This window comes from Ochlerotatus camptorhynchus, unplaced genomic scaffold, assembly GCF_037179485.1.
Source record: "Ochlerotatus camptorhynchus isolate MF236.1 unplaced genomic scaffold, CSIRO-AGI_Acam_v1.1 ptg000639l, whole genome shotgun sequence".
In the NCBI taxonomy this organism is placed as follows: domain Eukaryota; kingdom Metazoa; phylum Arthropoda; class Insecta; order Diptera; family Culicidae; genus Ochlerotatus; species Ochlerotatus camptorhynchus.
Genome location: NW_027041118.1, coordinates 3,479,589 through 3,503,805, shown reverse-complemented (window position 1 = coordinate 3,503,805; position 24,217 = coordinate 3,479,589). Strand labels below are relative to the sequence as shown.

General features: G+C 39.5%; 1 protein-coding gene across 1 annotated transcript in view; it reads right to left on the bottom strand.

The window, feature by feature from the left end:
* Window positions 1-10,457, bottom strand: part of LOC135714354 (uncharacterized) — a 44,789-nt gene extending 34,332 nt beyond the window's left edge. Inside the window, exon 1 of the mRNA XM_065237698.1 lies at window positions 10,089-10,457. Coding sequence (XP_065093770.1) covers window positions 10,089-10,155 — 67 coding nt within the window. The 5' untranslated portion in view covers window positions 10,156-10,457. The remainder of the gene's footprint in view (window positions 1-10,088) is intronic.
* Window positions 10,458-24,217: the final 13,760 nt, after the last annotated feature.

Sequence of the window (24,217 nt, the reverse complement as noted above, 5' to 3'; positions counted from 1 at the left end):
CTATGAAATTGCTCTAACTTTTTAACCGTTGGGTAGAATTTAATGAAAATTTGGGTGGATTTAGTTCATAGTGCATTATTTACATCCTGCAAGTTTTAAAGTCCTGTGATCAAAACTCGCGGAAATGGAGTCGAAAGAACAGCTCGTGCGTGATAAAATCTTGCGCATTCATCACGAGAACAAGGATCTCTCGCATCGTTCCATCGCTAAAACGTTGGGAATCGCAAATTCCACGGTGTCGCGAGTGATTAAGCGGTTCGAGGAACGGTTGACCACCGATCGGAAGCCCAGAAGTGAAGGAAAAAGTATTCCGTACAACACCAAAAATCACAACCGCGTAGTTGGGGCCTTCAACCGAAATCCGAACGCCTCCGTTAGGGATGTGGCTAAGAAGCTGCACCTAAGCCGAAGTTTTGTCAAGAAGGCCAAAACTAAGGCTGGGCTTCGAACGTTCAAGGTACAAAAGGCCCCTAATCGCGACGAGAAGCAGAACAAGTCCGCCAAAACCCGTGCCAGGAAGTTGTACCTCAACATGCTGAGGAAAGTTGAATGCTGCATCATGGACGACGAAACATATGTGAAGGCCGACTTCAAACAGATCCCCGGCAACCTGTTTTTCACGGCCAAGGATAAGTTCAGCGTTCCGGAGCATGTCCGCACTCAGAAGATGTCCAAATTTGCAAAGAAATTCCTGGTTTGGCAAGCCATCTGCACGTGCGGGAAGCCGAGTGCACCTTTCGTGACCCAGGACACGATGAACGGACAGGTGTACATAAAAGAGTGCCTCCAGAAGTGGCTGCTTCCTCTCCTGAAGGCCCACAACGTCCCAACAATCTTCTGGCCGGATTTGGCCTCATGCCACTACTCCAAGGACGTGCTGAAGTGGTATGCGGACAATAAGGTCAATTTCGTGCCGAAAATGTTCAACCCTCCCAACACTCCGGAGCTCCGCCCCATCGAGAAGTACTGGGCGATTATGAAGCAGCACCTTCTTAAACGACCTAAGGTAGTGAAGACAGTCGAGGAACTGAAGAAAGTATGGGTTATCATGCAAAAAACGGTTGATTCACAGGTTGTGCAGAATCTTATGGCCGGGGTTAAGGCCAAGGTGCGGGCATTTGCGTATGGACTGTAAATAAAATACGAGTAAAATGGTAAAATGAAGTTTAATAGTTATTTCTCAATCCCTGAAAATTTGATGGCAATCGGATGAAAACTCGAATTTTGCGAATCAATTTTGTGTGTGGCAATTTCATCGTGGACACCCTTTAATATGCTTAACCAAAAGCGCGGGCGGATTCCTCCAGTGGGAAATACAGTGCTTTGCCGATTTTGTCAGTTCCCGATTTTGTTCACCCCCGATATTGTCAGCTTTTTTTCCCGATTTCATCAGCCTGAAGATTTTGCTGAACTTTTTGGTTTTAAGCATGAATTCTCAAGCATTTCGCTCCAAATGACACTTACTTGTTTTGTCGCAACAATAACAGAGGTAGCTCAAATAAGCCTCAATTATAGTGACACTGCACAGCTGTATTAAGTCCCTTCCAGATAAAGGTAACAAGGTGGTGGATAGAGCTGGAATGGCTGCAATACAAGTTATGGGCAGATACCCCATTCAAGAAGAAGGTTTCGTGATCGCCAAAATTAACGGAATATTCATATGCAGTTGCTACGCACCCGGATGGAGCATTTCCACGAGACGCTGGATGGACTTACCGAAGAGCTGATCGGACGAAGACTTCAATGCTTAGGCAGTAGAGTGGGGAAACAGATGTACCAACGCAAGAAGGCACATTCTGCTGGAAGCTCTGGCGAAGCTGGAAATTAGGCTGTTCAATAAAGGCACCACCAGCACTTTTCGCAGAGATGGCAGGGAATCCATTATCGACGTCACTTTATGCAGACTGCAGTCCGTCGCTGGAGGAAAACATGAATTGGAGAGTGTGGGAAGGAAATACCCATAGTGACCATCAGGCAATCCGATATGGCATGGGCCAACGGAATCCTGTGGCAGTAGAGAGGACGAGAACTTGCGACCAGAAGTGTAACTTCCAGCTTAGTGCTGCAACGAGGCAATTAGCACCCTCCGCGCTAGTTGTCTGAGAGCCAGAAGACATGTTCAGAGAGCAAGAGCAGAAGCAGACAGAGAGGAACGTTGAGGATTGTTCCGAGCACATAAACGAGAGATAGAGCAGAGCAAGTCAAACTGTCAACTGGAGCTGGGTCGAGACGCTGCTGCCAACGACGCACACCGTGTCGTGTTGACGATGATCAGACACACCGTGTCGTGTTGACGAAGTCACCAACGAGCAACTCGTAGCAGTGCCTGCTGGATACACTCGGAAAACTCTTGGAGAGGAACATCCTGAACAGGCTGACGAAATGCACGGAGAGTGAGCAAGGATTGTCGGAGAGGCAGTTCGGATTTCGAAAAGGAAGAGCAAAAGTGGATGCAATTCGGACAGTTGTTGAGAAAGTCGAGAAGGCGTTGAAACAGAAGTGGAGAGGAGATCGATATTACACCGTGATAACGATCGACGTCAAGAATACGTTCAACAGCTTCAGCTGGGAGGTCGCCGCTACTTCCAGAACCGGGTTCCGATCTACGAGCCAAATATGGGACAGAGATCGATTAGGATCACGGTAGGAATTCCACAAGGCTCCATCCTTGGTCCGACGCTCTGGAACGTGATTTAAAACGGCGGTCTACCGCTGAAGCTACCCAAACGATTTGAGATCGTTGGCTTTGTGGACGACGTCGTCTTACGATAACAGGCAAGACGCTGGAATAGATGGAAATGTTGACGGTCGACATGATTGGAAACCTAATGCATGGAGCGAAGCTGCAGATAGCCTAAATACATCAAAAGCGAGGTGGTATTGATCATTAACTTTAAATAGCAGTAACATTACCATACTAAAACTTTACTGAGAAGCTAATTTTACGAGCTAACCAGGTTTACAATGAAGACCTAGAATACTTAATACAGCCAATGGCAATGCTTGTCTACGTATCTTTGAATCATTAATCGATCATAAAAGTGCTACTCCAAGTAATTAATAAAAACCTCCTAAATTCTCATTTAGTTAGGTCTCTGAGCTAACCAAGCTGTTAAGAACACAATAAGGAACAAGAATTAGAAGTATTCCGAAAAAATCATTACCTTCTCTTAAAGCTGGGTTTAGACGAGGAAAGTCAACTGATCAACTCAGTTGAATTCAACTAACTTGTACGTGTAAACTATGCCATTCAACTGACTTGAATTCATTCAAAGTGTTTTTATGTTACTTCATACGCGAAGTTAGTGATTTTCAGAGTTGGTTGGAAATGCTAACATGAAACTTTAGTGTGATAATTTATTAGCTAGAGAATGATCTTTTTAGAAGAGGGTAGGTGGATAGTTTCGTTAGACAGTTGACTTGAATTGAAAAAAGCCTTTTCAAGCCCATTACATTCAACTGAGTTGATCAATGACTTGCCTTGTCTGAGCCCAGCTTAACTCATAATCATTCTTGCATTCACTCAAAAGCACTCCAATGCGCTCAAGGGATCGATTTTTGTTGGCCGAGCCGACGCAGAATCTACTTGAAGGTTAAATATTGTCAGACGCAATTAGGTATAACATCTATTAAGAGACGCACATTCTCATAAGCAACTTAATTTTGCAACAACTAACAACGTCTAGCGTCTCTACGGAACTGATTTAGTATCTCGGTTCAACTCAGGAATGTGACAACACCCAGTGGGAGCTGAATTTATAATAGGCTCAAAATCATCGAAATACCCTTTTGTTTGAGTAACTTTTGCTCCACTTGCAAAAATGAAACATCAAGCATTGAACAACCACAATTTCGCAACACAGATTTCAAAATCTCCATACGTTCTTACTAAACGGTGCTTTTTCAATCACCGTGTGTGGTCGGTGGTCATCAGCAGCAGCAGCTGTGCATTATGGCGAGTGGCCTTAAACATTGTTCTCCAGTGCACAACAAAAGGCTGCCCGCAAGCAGCGAGCTGCAGCCCACATGAGCGTCCATTCCCCGAAGAAGGAGGAAGAAGCCACACTGCTACTGAACGGAATCAGTAGCTCTTCGTCAGTCACTGTAGGCCATCTATACCAAGAGCGTTACCCTCGTTCCAAACAACATACAGCTCGCCAGCCTCATCTGTGTTGAACACCCGAATAGCTAAGCATTACTAAACCATCACGACAAAACGGTCCTTTTCAGAAACCACCATAAATTTGTTAAAGAGTATTTTCTGGACATTTGTCAAGGTCATCAATCGGATGTCAGTTCCCATATATTTAAATCTAACATACCATGTATTTTTAGGGCACCATGGGGGGGGGGAGGGTGTGCAATTTCAAAACCCAAAGTCGGTCGTGGCATAAAAGTGGTCTGATTTTCATCCAGAGATGATGGAATTAAATTAATAGGAAATTTATAGGATTCAGTTGCTCGTCGTGAGCCGCTGTGGGCCATCTATGCCAAGAGCGTCACCCTCGTTCCAAACAACATACAGCTCGCCAGCCTCATCTGTGTTAAACACCCGAATAGCTTAGCATTACTCAACCATCACGACAAAATGGTCCTTTTAAGGACCACAATAAATTTGTTAAAAAATATTTTCTGGACACTTCTCACGTTAACTTTCAAATAGACCAATCTACATTGATCGATTCCCTTCATCGACTTTCTCTTTCGTTAATAACTCGGCTCCAAAAACATGTTCAGCTGTTATTATCGTCTAATACGCTTAATGATAGTTTTTGTTAATAGACAATGTAGAAAAGTTAACCCGAAATATGAATGCAGTATAAATTTAAAAAAAAACATGTATTTTAAGGCAACTTCAAAAATCAAAGTCGGTCGCGGCATGAAAGTGGTATGATTTGGATCCAGAGATGAAGGATTTTATTTCTTAAAATTAAGACCTTATCACTTTTCAAAATGTCTATTGAAAATTGCACGAATGTGCAACTGTTGTAACCGATTGCCTGCAAAAAGCGCTTTCCCTAACACAGATTTCAAAATTGAATTCCATCCGGTCTCACCAAACGGTGTTCTTTCAATCACTACGTGCGGTGAGTTGGAATTATCCTATGAATTGTCACAGAGAACAGACATCCAAGCTTAAACATTTTTTTTCGAAAAATTATGTGTAAGAATTCTAATTAAAATACGTTAGAAACACTAGCGCCGCCATACGGAATGTTGCGACTCGAGTTATCACTTTTTGCGATTAATGAGAGATCTTGTTGACCGTGTATCCAAATGAACTGTCAAATCAGGTCAAAACAAACAAGACAAAACGGAATTCAATCGAGTTTCTGCGGAACCATTATTTTCGAATAAAAAACTAAGCTCTTTTACAGTTTCCTGTAGATCTAAAGCCGTTTTTCGTTCCAATTTTAACTGGGAATAGTAGTCAGGAGCAAAACTTACTTTTTTGGATTTCACCGTTCTTGCAGGAATTCGAAAAGCCTCCGGGGGGAAGCAGTCAGAACATAACTTTTTCTTTGCAACCGCTTGGACTCCACGTGAGAAAGAAATCTCCTGTAGTTCGGGCAATTCAGCATCCTTAGGAAAATTGTGAAAAGATTTTCGCTTGGTAACACCTTGTTTATTTGCGCACCGATAAAACTCGCACTTGCGGCCCATGTTTTGATCGGTTTTAAACAAACAATGTTTTGCTCACATTTGCTCATATTGATATTTATGTTAAGATGACGTCTGCCGGGCATGATAATGACATCGATGGGCAGCGACACTAGCGCCACCACGATATTGCTAGTTTCAAATGTGTATTCAAAACAGCAGTTAAATGTCTTACACACTTTAGGAATTTGACTTACCCTTGGAGTATTTTAAATAATTCCTTTCTAATTATTAGCAATTTTTCTGCAATAAATTTGGTTGGAGCTCTATGATGAATCTTTCGCACTAGGGTTGAAATTATCGCCAAAACACTCTTTGAACTCTGTGTCTTGTCTTGTCTTGTCTTGTCTCATCATAATTCTCTTGAAATTCTTCTTAAAATTCATCTGCCATTCTCCACACGATCCTCATCAAAAATCTAGAATCACATAGAAATTTTCCATACAGTTTTTTATTCACAACTCCTTGAAATATTTAAAAAATACCTAAGAATTTCATTTAAAACTTGCATTCTGCTCTACAGAAATCTCTTAAAATTCTTCTAACAATTTATAAGGACTTCATGTCCGAATAATTTTGGAATTTTGCTCAGAACTTCTCCTTCGAAAATTTAGTTTGAAATCAACACTTTGAATACTTTTAAATTTTTGTCCTCAAGATTCTATCGATTGTTCTGTATTTTGTTATAACCCTTAAAATGCTTCCAAGTCTCAGAGCCTTGACAATTACGTCTCCACGACTCATAAGTATATTTTTTTTCAAATTTGCGATCTTAAAAAATTTTTAAATCTAACATTTTAATTATTTTTTCTCTAAATATTGCCTCAAGAAGATTGTTATTAATCACAAATTTTGAAGAAAAGTTCTAGTTGTAGACTCTACACAAATTTCAAAGCCCCAAAACCTTGGTAATCTTCTTAAATCACTTTTTTATCCTTTCAGTAATATTTTTCAAGTATTGGTCTATTGGACGTGAGTATTAAATTTTATTGGAATGGCCAAAGATCGTGGGAATAAAAAACTTGTGTATCCTAAGATGTACAAAACTATAAGAGATTGAATGTTCTTTGTTACCGCGCTTATATTGAGGTTACTACCCAAGTAACATTGCAGGTTTTATCGCGGTTTTATTGCATTCTACAAGTCTAAATCATGGTCTACAGAACCCTCATAAAACCAACATTGTTACTTGGGTATGGTAACATGGAACAAATTCAAAATTATCATGGCATGCTGCGTTTACTCGTCGTCGTCTTCTCCTACAAATTTCATGAACCATGTTTAGTTTCACGTTGAGCGAATTCCAACGTCAGTAGATTTTACATATTTTTTTAGTGTTTAACTTACATCAGCACAAGTAATGAAAGGTTAATATTTATGTTAGTATAGACAACGGAGTGAAGACACATTTTCTTTATCCAATATTTCTATCAATTTCCTCTAATTCTCATTTGTATCAAGTTCATTTTGACGTTGGATAACGTCTTTCGGCAACATACGGGGGTACAAAATTGAAAACAGTCATTTTGGATGCGTTACGAAAAATTAAAAGATTTTGAACGATAATAACTCAACCGTCTCTCGATAGATTTACGAGATAATGGCATCAATCGATTGGAAATATTTCTAGCAATTTGCTGAATGTTTCAAAACTATTGATTTCATTATGTAAACTATTGAAAAATGGTTAAAAGTAAACCATTGTCTAAAGATGGTGAAAATCGATTGATTTTTTTATATTCTTATACTTTCTCCAACCGAGACATCAGATGCGAGTATCTGACACCTCTGATATTTTCTGTTCTACTATATAAGCGTCCAACAAGGTCGCCCGTTCCATCATTGTCTATCCGATCGTCGACCAAGCAGCAGAGCAGCAGAGCAGCAGTACCAGAGCAGCGGAAGCAGAGCAACGGCAGCAGAGCTTGGGGGCGAAAGGGCAACTACGCCGAGTGCGTTGGTGCCAGTGCTCCAGTATACTGGGCCGCCGTCATGGAATGCTCAGCTGCTGCAGTTCTCAGTCGGTCGTATTCACCGTCTGCTCCGCAAGGGCAACTACGCCGAGCACGTTGGAAAAATGGCCCTTTTCAGGGCCACAACATTATCAAGAAAGAGTTTAACGTACGTATCCGAGTATCTGACACCTCTGATATTTTCTGTTCTACTATATAAGCGTCCAACAAGGTCGCCCGTTCCATCATTGTCAACAACATCAGCCTAACAAAACGGCCCTTTTCAGGGCCACCAAACTTTCGCAAAAGAGTTATTAAGGAATATTCCTAAAATATAATATACACAATTAAGTACAACACATAACAGACGTTATCCAATGCCAACCCTGCGGTCGTATCTAGTATACAACCCTTCCAACTTTTTTATGAATTGATTTTTCAATGAGAGATCAATGATTTGTTTTGAATACATTAAGTGACATTCATAGAGTTGAATTTATACTTTCAGCTTTAAAAAATACTTTCTGTAATTTTGCTTTTATTTTTCCCTCAAATAACCCCCGAAAATTAACAGTTCGCCACGTTTTTAAAAATACGTACAATTTTGTTTTTGTAGAATATTACAAATAAGAAATTTTAAGATTTGAACCGGGAAAACCGGGAATTTCAAAATGAAAATTCACTGGCCACCCTGTACCGAGCACGTAATCCTACGTCAAATCTACGGCGTGTCTGAATACAACTTCTTACTGTTTCGCCGGCAGGAATGATATAGTATAGACAAGATATAGGGTAAATGGATGTAATGTCGGCCTAAATGCCCCTAATGTGGGTCCATACATAAATGCAGTAATCGACTAAATTTTCAATAGTGACCGAAAATATCCATTAGTACCGTCCCAATGACGCGTTCATCTAGATAAAATTGATAAATAACAGATTTTTAGCGTTGGCCCCTATCTTGGATCCATAGGCCATTAGATCCATTTCCAATGTGTTTTTTTTTTTTTTTTTTATGACAGTGCTTGAATGTATTTCTTTTTTTACTATAGTTGATGCAAAACAACAATAAAACAAGAAAGAGATTAATATGTAAACCAATGAAATAAAGCTTTAGACGGAATTCGAGTCAGGAACCCTTTCATCCAATGTGGGTCGGTATTAAAAGTTAATCCTAAGACCTAGAATCCTAAATCCAAAGCATCTATAATATAAATAAAAATAATAATCCGGGATGAAGCTTACAACCATTAGAGATCTTCTGATCACTGATCAAATCTTCATTCAAAGTACTCCGTAGGTTATCATACCTTGATGTTTAAGACTTAGTTTGGCATTAGTCATGCATTAAACTGTTCTGCTGTTCCTATTAAAAGATAATGAATAATCAATTTCCGTGATATCAACGGATCCTGAATCAGAATCATGCAATCACAATGACTACGCAAGTTATCTAAAATCTCTTGAATGTTCTGGAAAGTACTGCATCCCTACGATAACATTCCCATTTGTCTTTATATATATAATTAAAAATAATACGTAAATAGAATGCGATCACGGCAGAGATCTGATTCATGACCGACCCCCTCCAGTGAATCACCTCATATGGAGAGAGCATCAAACTTATTCAAACGGCGAATACGGCGAAATTTTCCGTCACGTTTCACTCCCCATGTTGGAATATGGTAACACTCTATACAATATAGGTAGTTAGCAGCCTGGCGTGCCGTCGAGGTTGCGATCGTGGCTCCGAGGTGCAACCATAAGAAAACGTAATCATTTTCCAAGCCCCGTAGCCACGAAGCACAAGAGAAACTTTTTCTGTTTCTGCTACATATTTCCTATACAATCGCTCTTGAATCGCTGGAAATATTACGGTACATGCCAGCCCGGTTGGCGAATAAGCTTCAGTATAAAACCATAATATTTATACTCTGCACAACTCACGCCGTACATAGACTGTTCGTTTGCCAAGAGAGTCTCTAATAAGTGGTATTCGCTCGCAAGTGATGGAGTAGACGCGCACACAACCATACAGGTATAAGCACTGCACGAGGAAAACCGTACACTGGTGGTTGGTAAGGAACCAGTGGGCTCAGCCAACCCAACACCACCCAACTAACTAGCTGAACCGATCCATCCAAATAGGCATAACCACCTAGTCAACCGACCATTAAGTCAGTCGAGGGAATTCGTAATAACTTACGTTGAAATGTTGGCACCTCGCGTCTCCATCCCTTCCCACCACCCCATCGAGCACAATAGACACTGGGTCACAATGAAACATCACTTTTTGTATCAGTGTGGGCTCGATAGAAAATTATTACCTTTTCCTCCTCACAGAAACATACTTCTTCAGTGGCATTGGCTCCAGAGCGCATAATGAATCAAAACACCTTCGCCCAATTTCCCGGAAATCCCTGACCCCGGAAAGAGAATACCTGGAAATCCAAGAACATCCAATTCAGCGCATACCTTGAAATACTTTGATGAGCTCTGACATATTCCAGCCGTTCAGCAAATTCTTGACGTAAGTATCCATTTTGAATTCGGTTTTCTGCCACCGCACCCGTTTCGTGGAATGAATCCAACTTCCGTCGCCAAGGGATGAAAATTTCCGTAATACCGCTCGTATTAGATACCGTATTCCACAGTCCAACCAGAGATACCAAAACAGAACTCACACAACAATCTCGCAAGACAGTCGTGTATACAGACACATACACATACGCGACGGCACACCGGGACCGAAGCAAAGGAACAGAAAAAAAAAACACACGAGCAAAATGTAATCACACTTCAGAGCTCTCCATCTGACGGACACGTTCAATAACTTACGGCAAGATCTCGATATACACTGAAGTAAGTGTTTGAATGCGTGAAAGCAAATCGAAAAGAGAGTGTGCTGCCCGAGAGAATCACTCTCAATTCGAAACCCGGAGACCCGCGGTTTGTTTATGCTGGTGTACTGCTCGTGCACAACCCGGAGCACACGTGTGCAACAAAGATAGCCAAACGCAGCGTGGACGCCGTCATAATCATTCTCTTGAACGAGAAAGAGAAAGAGAGCGAAAGACTCTGTATTCGCTCATTTTCGATTCGTGAGAAAACGGCACATAATCTAGCTGTTTGGTAATACTTGGAGTATGGACTACGGAGTGTAGAAATGGGTATAGGGGAAAAAAAAGTGTTCAATTTATTCCAATGGAAACAGAAGAACAACCGAAACGAAGCGAAGGGGAATGTGAATAATCTCGGATTACAGTTAGTATTTCCAGCAGTGGGTAATGCTGTCTGGCTTTACTTCACTTTGAACTCATTACGGACCGATTTTGCTCTGCCTGAATCGAGAAAAGACAGCTGTCGTCGATTAAACATGTTCGGAAAGTTTTTGAATATGCTTGTAATTTTCCATGACCTTAACAGCGTCGCATGGATTGGAATCTGCCGAAACGAAGCAAATTTATTACAGTTTTGTTTGATTGTTGGAAAGAGATAATTTCGTGCTGGGAATCATGAGAAATAATCTAACAATTCCGAGGCGAGGCAAGTCACTATTACACATGTTTGCAAAGAGAACGTTTTATATGGCAAAACCACGGGCATGGAACTGAAATTCTGATAAAGAATGAAGGAGGATGAAATACCAGTGATAAAGCAGTTGAGTGAAATGCTTCCGTTACGAAACATCAGTTCGTTATCAGAAGCGATTATGTTCTGTTCCTTTTTTTCTGGTAATTAAAGAGGAAATTTCTGTCAGTGTATGAGGTCCTGTGCCGTGGAAGGTCGGTCTGCTCAGAGACGATATTTGATAAGAGACACGCGGAGAGAATAAAAGGAAATCTGGTTGCACGCCCAACAAACTTATTTTGTCTGCAAAGTCTGGCAACTCGCAATTTTGTGTTTACTTTGAATGAGTTGTAATTTAATTTGATTATTTGAAAAATGCAATTGAAATAGGGGAAATGACGGCTTCGGCATGCCAGACTATTTTCGGCAACCCAAATTGAAAAACTATTTTCACTGGATTTTCTTACGAAAACACTTCGCTGAATGCATGCAAACGATTCTTTATGCTTTCAGCTTCAGTTTCACTATATTTTTACCACTGAGAAAAAGCAATCTAGCAAGGATTTCTTGAAATGAAACACACGCACTACAAATTGTAGCTGATTTCGAGTTGCCGATAATAGAACAGCATATTTACATGCAGTTCAAATGGAACGGTTGCCGAAGAAAAACTGGTTGCCGACAATACTCGCTCTCACTAGAGAAGATTGGAGCTTTGTAAAAGCGTTTCAAAACAGCTTTTGACAATTCTTTCGACTGAAATTGTTAGAGCAGCTGGCAGCAAAAGATTGTAAACAAACCAATACTGCATATGTGTGCGTTCCTTAGAGAAAAAGGCTATAGAAAGAAGGTCGCTGCTTAGGTTGCCGAGAATAGGTAAATTCCCCATACACCAAATAAAACGTTATAACGGCGCCGGTGGTGTAGTGGTAAGCGTGATTACCTCTCACCCCAGCAGGCCTGGGTTCAATACCAGTCGGCGCCGCCGGGATGTTCTGAGGCATAACATCTCTGATCACGCCTTCCTTCGGATGGAAAGTAAAGCCGTTGGTCCCCGGTTCATGAGTTGATGGGTCGATAGGTAGGGTCCAGGTGTGGGAGCTGCCTTCCTGGCACGTCGGTAGCATTGGTGCTCAGCACGGAAAACAAGATCGACGGAAAAAACAAACCAAAGGAAAAAAAAAATAAAACGTTACAAAATGTCAGTTTCTTCTGACAGCGTCGTCAGAGAAAAGTGGGTTCAATTATATCGGCTTCCTCCAGATCAAAGCGTGACGGAAAATAGGTAGCTACCATATTGATAACTGAATTGTCGTTTGGATGAAAGTCGATTTAACCTAATTTATTATATTTCATCTACGATTTCGATTTATAGGGGGCTTCGGATAGCTGAAAACTTTTAGCCGCTCCGGTTGCAATTCCTGTCTTTGAAATTGTTGCGGATTTAACCGAGGGAACAGATAACGAGATTTATGATGGTGTAAAAGATTTTACACCAAATTTTGAAATTATGTTCCAGCAAAACGAATTGCTGGGTTATGTCTAGCAAAATCAAGTTTTACTGGAAAATCAGTAATCTGAAATATTTTGCTGGATGTTCCAGTACATTGTATCAAATGTCAAATTCAGACCTGTCTTCGCAGTTTGGTTGGTAAATTACTGGTTCGTGGTTTAGAATATTTTGCAGTCTAAGAAGCTGGCAAATTATCATTAGGAGGACGAAAATTTTGCTGGAATGGTAGAGTAAGTATTCTATTAAGCTTTCCATGCTCGGTAATGGCGGCCGGTTTGTATGAATAAATGTATCCTTCACTGTGCTTTTTGACACTAACTGGAGGGCGTATGATGTTCCATTTTCTTCTGTTCCTGGGAGAGGGAAAGCGATCCCCGATCAGAAAGGCATAACAAAATTATAACAACTGGAGTTATTTATTTAACAACAATGTTATAAACATTGGCTGGTTAGTTGTTAAAATAACAAAAATCATAACAAAAATTCGTCTAGTGGTAACAAAATTATAACAGATATGATTGTGTGTGTGTGTGTGTGTGTGTGTGTGTGTGTGTGTGTGTGTGTGTGTGTGTGTGTGTGTGTGTGTGTGTGTATGTGTGTGTGTGTGTGTGTGTGTGTGTGTGTGTGTGTCTGTGTGTGTGTGTGTGTATGTGTGTGTGTGTGTGTGTGTGTGTGTGTGAGTGTGTGTGTGTGTGTGTGTGTGTGTGTGTGTGTGTGTGTGTGTGTATGTGCGTGTGTGTTTGTGTGTGTGCGTGTGTGTGTGTGTGTGTGTGTGTGTGTGTGTGTGTGTGTGTGTGTGTGTGTGTGTGTGTGTGTGTGTGTGTGTGTGTGTGTGTGTGTGTATTCCATCTAACCCCCACTGGGCGGCAGTGTTATTATGGAAGAACTCTCTCTACAATGTCGCATTTGTGGTCATTGTAGACAGCTTTAGTCCGGGAGTTAGAAGGTGATAGCTCTATTGCAGATCCAGCAACCCATTTCAGAATGTCTGGAGAGTCACGCCCATTCCGAGGTTACTTTCACTCACAATAAGCCCCGCATGTATGCATCACCGTTATCAAATGGATATTGGTGATACATACACACTTCCAGGTTCGAAAATATTCTTTTCAACCCTGGCATGTATTTAGTGTAATTTTGATATTTATTTATTTATTTTTTTTTTTAAATAAATGGAAAGCTCTCACCATATTCTGCTCTTCCGCCGTCGTTATTTGCTTCTTTTGGAATCCCTTGGACTTTTTCTCTAACGCTTCGTATTTCATTCCGTGCTTCACCGGCAATTTCCTTCCGTAGACCGTCCTTGGTTGGTTGGTTCTAATATGATTCCGCCTTTTTTGGTCCGTTTGAATTGCCATGGTGATCTGGGACGAGGCTCACGTCCAAATTCACTGGTCCATCGAGCGCTCCGTTTGCGAAAGGAGAATGAAAGAAATACGAAAGGGATCAGTTTCAAGAAGTGACAGTATCATCAGATTCCCCAACTAACCATACTCAAGCAAAGTAAGAATATACAAGCTATATTGCGACTATATGGTTACTTGGGTACTCGTATGGCCGTCAGAATGGTTCATCGGTTGCGAAGTGAAGTATTTCTGAAAGTGATGTGTAATATTTCTCAATGTTTTGAATTTATCCTAACGTTACCTAACGTTACAATGTTATATCACAGACAAGCAGACACAACACATTGAACATTTATAATTGTAAACCCTACCGCCATCTGTCGTATATACTTTGATGGGCAATACACTCAACAGATGGTTGTAGCATAGAGGTAACTCTAAGACCACTGGATCCCGAAGAAAATCATTATTATTTTTGGATCACTCAGTACCAGAACAACGGTCCCAAGCAGTCCCAAGCTATTTCACTCACCCCTGCATGTTCTGCATGAATCCACACACCCCTGATGTTATCTGTCAAACTTTCATAGCGAATCAAAACAAACATAGTGTAGTAATAGAATTTCAACTAGAATAGGGTACGTTAATCGTTTGCTTGGGACCAATAGGCTACTAAAGTGGTGAGCCAATTTAAAATCGTTAGTTTCGTATTGATTGTTGGTTGTAGTGTGTAAACGTCAAACGCTAGGGAATGTGCACCACAAATGGCAGTACTACCAACTAAGAAACATTTAAATTGACCGTTAAAAACGATTTTGATGAACGTTTTAAGAGTGTTATGTCTGCTTTTCTGTGATCATACCTTCACTATCGCAACTTCGGGTAATCTGCGAAAGTACTTGCAGCGGTGCCGGTGGTGTAGTGGTAAGCGTGATTACTTCTCACCCCAGCAGGCCTGGGTTCAATCCCAGTCGGCGCCGCCGGGATGTTCTGAGGCATAACACCTCTGATCACGCCTTCCTTCGGAAGGGAAGTAAAGCCGTTGGTCTCCGGTTCATGAGTTGATGGGTCGAAAGGTAGGGTCCAGGTGTGGGAGCTGCCTCCCTGGCGTCGGTAGCATTGGTGCTCAGCACGGAAAACAAGATCGACGGAAAACAAATCAAAGGAAAAAAAAAAAAGAAAGTACTTGTATTTTTCTCAGGCACTTTTGATCTAACTGCAATTACTCTCTCATACTCGAAATGTGCCACGACCAAATTGGCACAACAACGCCCTATACGCTCTCTGACCAAAGTGCAGGGATAACAGATCTTGATATGATTATATCAAAATTATTACAAAATTAGATATAATCTACCGCATTCAAAAATATACATATATCCCAACAAACAATTCAGAGTCACAAATAAGCATGTATATATTGAATAAATGATGTATAACAGTGTACACACTTCGATTTTTCTACCAAGATCGGCTGTGCAAATCTCGGCAAAAAAAGTTTTACTGAGATATCAGCAAACGTTTCATTTCTTTGCTTAGATTCAGCTAAGCATTATCCGAGACTCAGCAATCAAATGTCACTTTTGCTGAAATCTCAGTGAAAGTTATTTTGCCGAGATTTGCACAGCCGAGCTCGGTAGAAAAAACTAAGTGTGTACAATGTTGAATAAAACGAGTCGTTGAATTATGTGCTGAAAAAGCTCATTGAGATCGATAGATGCACATTTATTCCACTGTTTGCTCTGATCTGATTAATTTACTTATTAAAAGCTGTATAAGCGTTGACGGTCATCCCGATTCAACGCCAGAAGTTTGATCTAATAATAAACTGAAGAAGTGTAATTTGCACATACATTGACGCTTTAATTTGAATGTTTTCAATTGATTTAAAAACATGCTTTATTAGACGTCTGATAAATGTTTTCTAGCTCCATTATTAGAATTCATTGCATTGCTTTACAATATTGTTGAATAAAGGTGAATACAGTAAGCAAAATAGCTCTTATACCACTATGCGTCCATGTTGTAATCACATGCTTTGTAAATGCTTTATAAACGACGTATTAGATTCATTATTCGACAACACTGGTTCAGACTACCAACAAACGAAATCAGTAGAGTATTGGTTACCGTTTCCGCTTTCCAAGTAGAAGTCGTGAGTTCAATCCCAAGCTCAACCCTTTTTTATTTGTGTTCTACGTCTAATTAATTTAAATAGTAATCATTGATCACATGACTCACGACAATGAGTGCATTGATCTTGTTTAAAAAAAATAACCGAGCATCCTGTTTCTTCGAATTGGAGAGGTACACGTGAAGAGGTAACATTGGTCTCATTTAAAACAACGATGAATGAATTAATCATTCCCACAGGGCCTTGAAGGAGCTAGAGTTGCGATCGGGAGTGCTGATAGGTATTTACTTTCAAGCAAGCTTTTATTGATTATTGAGTTGCCCATATGATGAATTCTAGGATAGCTCAGATGACAAGGCAAGCGGCTGGTGATCGGAAGGTACATGGTTCGAATCCCATGCAACGACATGTTTGTGTATATAATAAATTTTCTAATTTCTGTATGGTGCGTGTGCCACGTCAGAAATAATGAAAACAATCACTAAAGAAACACACCTTTCCCTGTCCCCGTCCCTCTTATTTTCTTTCGGGTTAATTTTCCCACAGTTGAATAATCAATTAATAAATGTATAATAATGTCTAATTAAACGTTACGTCGCATGAGAATCAAGCGTTTATAGAGCATCACTGTTTTTAAGGAAGCAGTGATATCTAATAAATGCTGAATAATCAAAATTTTATCGTATAAACTCTGTTACAACTCATATACACGGAGAAAAAATACTACCCAAAATTTGAGTTCTTTTTACTTAATATTGACTTCAGCCTCTCACTTGCACTCGTTATTGTTGTCAAAAAAGGAACGAGAGATTCGACCCAACGATATAGTTCAGCCCAATAAGTTACTTATGAGTAAATTGCATATTCTCAAATTTACGTGAATTAAACTTAATTTTGGGTAGAATATACTTAAGAGTAGGTAATTTTTTTGCTGGTGTTAAATGGAAACTACTATATGCGATTTACTCAAATTTGGGTTATTGGGCTGAACCCCGGAATTGAGGGAAAAGTACTTAATTTTGGGTAGTTTTTCATCTCCGTGTAGGGTAAACGTTCCTATAGTTACGGTACGTTAGAAGCGTTAGGTTCCTATAGTTGTGTATTATTATTATTATTATTTAACTTTATTAAGGAGGCTTTCAGCCTTGGGCTGGTTCGCCTCCAATAGTTGTGTATTGAGTCTCCATGCACAACTATAGGAACCTAACGCTTCTAACGTACCGCAACTATAGGAGCGTTTCGCCTAAGTCGAATAAAAGCTTCTCGACATACCTTATACAACACCAAGTGATTCAATGTTGTGGTTGAATAAATTCTCCAGATTTGTGTGAACAAAGCCTGAATAGAAGTTAATACTAAAAATAGTACAAGTACTATTAAGCATGCAGTTGAATAAAATTGACAAGAAGTCGTTTCTTCAATAGACGATTGTTTGTTGGGATAACAACCGTTGTTATAAATTAGATATAAAATTTGCCATATTTCTGGCAATGGTTATGTCATTTATTTTTCACTAAGTCAAATAATTAATTGGAATTCATCAATTGTACGTCATTTTAATAAATTAAGAGTCATTTTCCTGGCTTCTTTTTCAATAATATGCCAGAATTCGTTCCATAATGTGTGGTGCTTCATCAGCCAAAGATTTTACAGCAGCTGGTTTGTCTCCCCGATAAATGCGGAGTTCCAACAACCGATCTGAGAGAAAAAAAAGTTGTTTTAGTAATTCTGAATGAATGAATGAATCGTTCGTGGTCTTCCACATGGATTGTAAGAGGATCTTCCATCAAATCATGAGATTCCTATGGTGATGGAATTTCATTCATCATCTGGTGCAGAAGCAGTAGGCTGCCAATCTATTTCGGATCGCGGTCGGTAGAGTTTTCTGATGACGAATCGGAAAAAAATCGGAAGATTTTATACAAGCAGAATTCTTCGGAGAATACGATGAATGATGTTCCAGATCGGTATTTATTATCTTATTAATTCAAGGTAGACAAGACTGAGAACATCCTACCTTTTTTCAGGAGCCTTCAAGTTACGATCAATCGGCAAAATTTCATGACAACATTCGTGTCAAAGACATAATGTTTATGGCACTGAATTTTTACATAAGGCACAAGCTTACCCAAGGAGGTTTGGAAGACTTTATGAAAATTTTAAATGTTTTCACCATTGGCAAAACTTTTCCTAATGCTTTCCCAGCTCCGAAAGGGTTTATTTTTGTGTGAATTGTTATTATGGGTATGTCGTCTTCTTGTTCAATAATGACAGCACACTAACAACCTACTTTATTTTAAGATATGAAGCTACTCCACAACCTGAACCTCTATGCCCTGTGGAAAACTGTGGATCAATTTAAACGGACTTTTTGGTTACTTTTCCCATAGAGCAGCAAATCAGATAATCTATTTTGAAATACTCCAAAGAAATAGCTGAATACGAGACACCGGTTATTACTGAAGAAAATCGCAACATAAGCCGTTTATGATTTAAGCAGTCTTTTTTTTTCAACAGTCATTCGAAAATTTTATCATTTCTTACTATTTATGCACAGGATGCCTCTAATGATCGTCACTTAGAAACAGAAAATCGTAAATAAACTTATATTTTGGAATCATAAATACATATTTTATGTATTGATAATAATTAAAACTGACTTTGTTATAATTCTGATATGATGAGAAAATTCGCACAAACCCCTTTTCACTAATATATCAAAATATAACACACGTTGATATAAATATCAACCATTGATATAATTGTGTTATAATTTTGTTATGCCCTTCTGATCGGGTTCATGCGCAGCTGATTTGAAATTCGATTTCGTTTTGGCCGAGTGATCAGTTTCTTCGATTGAAAAATGGCTAAAGAAAAGAGTTATACGGTCGAAAATCTTCAAGAGGCTGTTCTTTTAGTAAGAAATAAATCACTTACCGCGTATCAGGCACAGAAAAGGTACAATTTTCCGAAAACGACACTTCACGCAAAAATTAAGGGAAGCCACGGCAAGAAACATGGAAGGGAAATAGTGTTGAGTGTTGATTTGGAGAACCAGCTAGCGGATTGGGTTTGTATGTGCGCTGCTTCTGGCAGTCCCAAGATGACCAAAAAGCGTAAATTTAAAGGAGGAATTCCATCGTTAACAAACTAAAAATTGCTAACTGAAACTTATTTCCGAAAAAAAAAACTCCTAGGAGAAAAAGAACTATGTGTCGCATGATAGGTTTTATTCGTTCCATGTCAAAATTAGGTCCATGTTCCATATACCCTGGAACTTGCTCCGGCCATATCTTCGGAACCAGTTGACCGATTCCAAAAATATTCGATAGTTTTCAATGGGACCACAATACCTATAGTTTGACGTTAAAAAAAAATCCAAATCGGGTCAATGATTTCCGAGAAAATCAGCCATGATGAATAGCTAATGCGTGGAAAGTGAAGTTTTGAAAAACGAAGTCAAACTCAAATTTCTTGATTTTTTTTTAAATAGCAAATTCATAAAAACTGTATAAAAAGGGTTTTTTCATGATACCAATAAGCTCTAAACAAAATTTTTGAACAAATATGGGCTAAACTATCATTTGCAAAAATAAGTCCAACCATCATCATTTTTTAGGTCCAACCAAGATCAGTGTTGGCCCAACCAACATCATTATTCTTTGCTGAATAAAAACGTTTTATGAAATCATTTGTTCATAATATTTAACTTTTTATATTATTATTAGAAACAAGAAAGGTTGATCTTTCCCCTAATCACGCATTTTTTATAATTATATGTTGAATTCATAAAAAATACGACATGAATGTTGACGTCGTGTGAAACCGGCCTAAATAGGTCCAACCATCATCAGTTACCCTACCGTCGGCTAGGAAAAATTCTCTCCTATCCTAAGGTGGAATTGGTTTGCGTAAGCGTGCTTCAGTTTGCAAGATAAGGTCAAAATTTTGCTGATCCACTCTTTAATATTGTTGGTTGATAAATCTGTTCGAAAATCGTATGTTCAAAAATCATTTATGGTGATTCCTTGAAGAGTCCACAAATTGCCTGATGATGGCAAGTATTCTAGAGCATAATTTTCGGACACAGTTGTGACATCACTCATAAAATTGGAACTCCCTGTTTGCAGCATCAAATGTGAAGTTCCAGTTTCCTTTGGTTTGTTTTTTCCGTCGATCTTGTTTTCCGTGCTGAGCACCAATGCTACCGACGTGCCAGGAAGGCAGCTCCCACATCTGGACCCTACCTATCGACCCATCAACTCATGAACCGGGGACCAACGGCTTTACTTCCCATCCGAAGGAAGGCGTGATCAGAGATGTTATGCCTCAGAACATCCCGGCGGCGCCGACTGGTATTGAACCCAGGCCTGCTGGGGTGAGAGGTAATCACGCTTACCACTACACCACCGGCGCCGTTAAGTTCCAGTTTCATTGTTGTATGTTTTGTGGCAGCTGTGCTCTTGAAATTTTGAGGTGATTGTATAGCGCAGTACGGAAACGCATATGTCACAAATGGGAATTCTCCTATAGATCCAAGGTCATTACTGATTTCCATCACTATCTCAATAGACTTCCTCAATCACAGGCATCCGGTGAAGATCAGCATCGATGGCACCTATTGCTTGGTCTTGGGTTTGGTCACGTTTGGCCATCAATTCTGTTGTCAAATCTCCGGGCAAATATCGTTGCTTCCAGAGTTTGAAAATGCAACAATCACAAAAGCAGGTGCTGTAATTATTTTGCACAATGTAATGAATATGTTGCGTTTCAGCAAGCCTGATCCTGATTCATCAACACTTTTTGAGCACTAAGTGTTTAGAATCGTATTAATAAGCTTATAAATTGCTCTTTTGATTGTCGATTTCCCTATATTTAGGTGGTGAAAAGTTGAATCTCTCACTAAGATGTGCTCATTTCCCCGCTGCTGGCGTGCAAAAGGACCAGTACTAAGTAACTAGCAGATTTCCTGATTACATGGCATATAAGATCGACTCAAATTTAAGATTAAATTACTCAAATTCTAGAAAACATAGTTTACTTGTAGAATGAGTAAAATTTTCCGAGTCTCATAAATCTTTCCGAAAATGAAAAAAAAATCGGCCCTCATTTTAAAAGTACACATTCAAAGAATAAATCACTTATCCAATGGAAAATATTGTGTTGGAGTGTTCGACTGTGAGGTTTTACAATAAACAGTTTCGGCTTGGCAGTCTGGCAATCACTCAAACAGAACAAATTAATTTTGTAATTTGTCCCTACGTTTCGGCTCTGATTAGGGCCTTCTTCAAAAAAGTTCAAATATAATACCCGTTCCCACCATTTCACCATAGTCACCATAACCCTCGAAGAGTGCACAACCGCAAAAAAACAAATTTATACCCGACACAAATTATATATAAAAAAAATCAAAAAAAAACTTTCAATATTCAACTAAAAACCGCTATGTATAAAAACTTACCACCAGAAAAACAGACGTTAGACTTCAAACAGTATTTAGACAAAGAACAAATCCAACAATTGTAAGTGTAAAATATTTATTAAATGTGAAACAATTAATTCTAAAAATAAAATTCCCCTCAGTTTCCCCTGAAGAAGGCCCTAATCAGAGCCGAAACGTAGGGACAAATTACAAAATTAATTTGTTCTGTTTGAGTGATTGCCAGACTGCCAAGCCGAAACTGTTTATTGCAATGGAAAATATTCATTAGAATTTCACATAACTTTCATGTGATATCATAATAGGGAATTGTACCACAATATCACCATATGTTAAAAATGAAATTTAAGGGATTTATCATATATAACTCATGTGATCACATTAATTTTATGTGAAATTAAGATAGATATCATTGGTTTTGTTAATGAAAAAATATGATGTGCTTTCCCAATAGAAACTACATGAAAACATTTTTTCCGTGTACTAATTTCATATGTACATCGAGATGTTGCTCATATTAGAAAACAAATTCTTGTAAAAGGTCGGGAAGTTTTACTCAGTCTATGAGTTAACTACGTTTTCCAGAATATGAGTGATCTAATCTCAACTTTGAGTTGACCTCATTTGTCATGTAATCATAATTTATCTTTTAATCAATTGTTGTTGGATGCATTCTCAATTCCAATTAGATTCAACTCGTTAAAAGTAGGTCATTTTGCTCGAACATGACTTTTACAGACATTTCAAATTTCGCATCTATTACCTGAACACCCTCTTCCTTCTTCATCACACGCAAAACTTCAGCTAATTTAATGCAGCCCAATTACAGACATTTCTGAAATTCACAGACATTTTTCGCAGACTTCTGAAAAAAAATCTGGCATCTCTGGCTGTAGCCCACCTAAATCGAAGTCAAACGTCATTTTTGACAGTGCTATTTTTTTTTTGGAAGGGCTCATGTATGAGCAATTTTGATAGTTGCTAAGGGATTGTGATGATAATAAACAATCGGTGTATCCCTCAACCAGTTTTCAACTTGACAGCTCAGCCCAAGTAACGAAAGCCTTTCACTAATTGTGCTACAGGTTTAGCCCAACGAGCGAAAGTTGACTGTATAGAAAAATTCAGCATAGGGTAAATGCCGGCCAAAATTTAAACGTTAATTTCAATATATTTTCCCATCACAACACTGGTATATCCTGATGAATGTGGGTGTCTTAGTGGAATACCTGTAGATTAGTAATTTTCATTTAATTCCACTACCTTATTTGCTTATCCTTAACAGATACGCGTATTTCGTCTACAATGTGCAGACTTCTTCAGTGTCTTGTAATAATACTACAGTCGAGTATTAGTACATGACACTGAAGAAGTCTGCACATTGTAGACGAAATACGCGTATCTGTCAAGGATAAGCAAATAAGGTAGTGGAATTAAATGGAAATTACTAATCTTTCTTTCTCTCTCTCTTTAAGCATTGGTATGTTATGCCAGATTTTTCTTCCAATCGCAGTTCAAATGGAAAGGATGGAAAAAAAAAAGGCTGCCGACAATAGTCGATCTCTCGATGTGTTTTCCGTCGATCTTGTTTTCCGTACTGAAGTACCAATGCTACCGACTTCAGGGAGGCAGCTCCCACCCTGAACCCTAGCTAACCGACCCATCAACTCATGGACCGAGGACCAACGGCTTTACTTCCCTTCAGAAGGAAGGCGTGACCAGAGAGATTTTATGCCTCAGAAAATCCCGACGGCGCCGACTGGGATTGAACCCAGGCCCATTGGGGTGAAAGAGGCAATCACGCTTACCACTACACCACCAGCGCCGCTCACCGACAATAGGCACACTCTCCTGAGAAGTTTGGAGCACTGTAATAACGCTTTCAAACAGTTTTGACATCCCACTGCGACCTAGCAAGAAGTACAGTCGACTTGTTTCGCGCTCCGGTATTTCGGAAGTTTTCTCGGTATTCGGTTGGTTTAAATTATCAGTTTTTTCTCGCTTAGTGATTACTGGCATAGTACCCGGCTAAACAATTATCTGAAAGTGAGTTTTTTTCTGAGAAGAAAGTGTGTTTTCGGCATCATCGGAAGGAAAATTGTTTTTGCGATTGCCAATTCGCCAACCATTTTGCCATCGGTGCGTGATCACGCATACCTGCACACAGATCATCGTCATCGAGTGTCAGCATCTGCCTCCGCATTTATACCGGTCATCCATCATCGTGTGTCCAGCTGAGTGCCGAGCCTAATACAAGCACACCACTACAAAGATCGCCCGCACACGCGCATCGAAGGTCACCCACGCTGCGCGTCGCTCCGCTGCTGCTGTGTAATCACTCGGTGGTAGTAGTATAGCAGATAAGTTTTTTTTCCTGTTTCTTTCTCTCGCCCATCAGTTAAATTTAATTTTGTGTTTCTGTGTTTGTAGTTTTTTTTCTGTTTATTGTGTCTGTGTGGTTTTTAGCATCGTTTCAGTGGTAGAGCGTTTACCGCTCCCACTAATACGGCAAAATGGACGTCTCGTCAGAAGACGATATGGACATTTTGTCGGAAGATGACACCAGTTTGCCACTCGATGGCAAGAAAAGACGAAAACGTC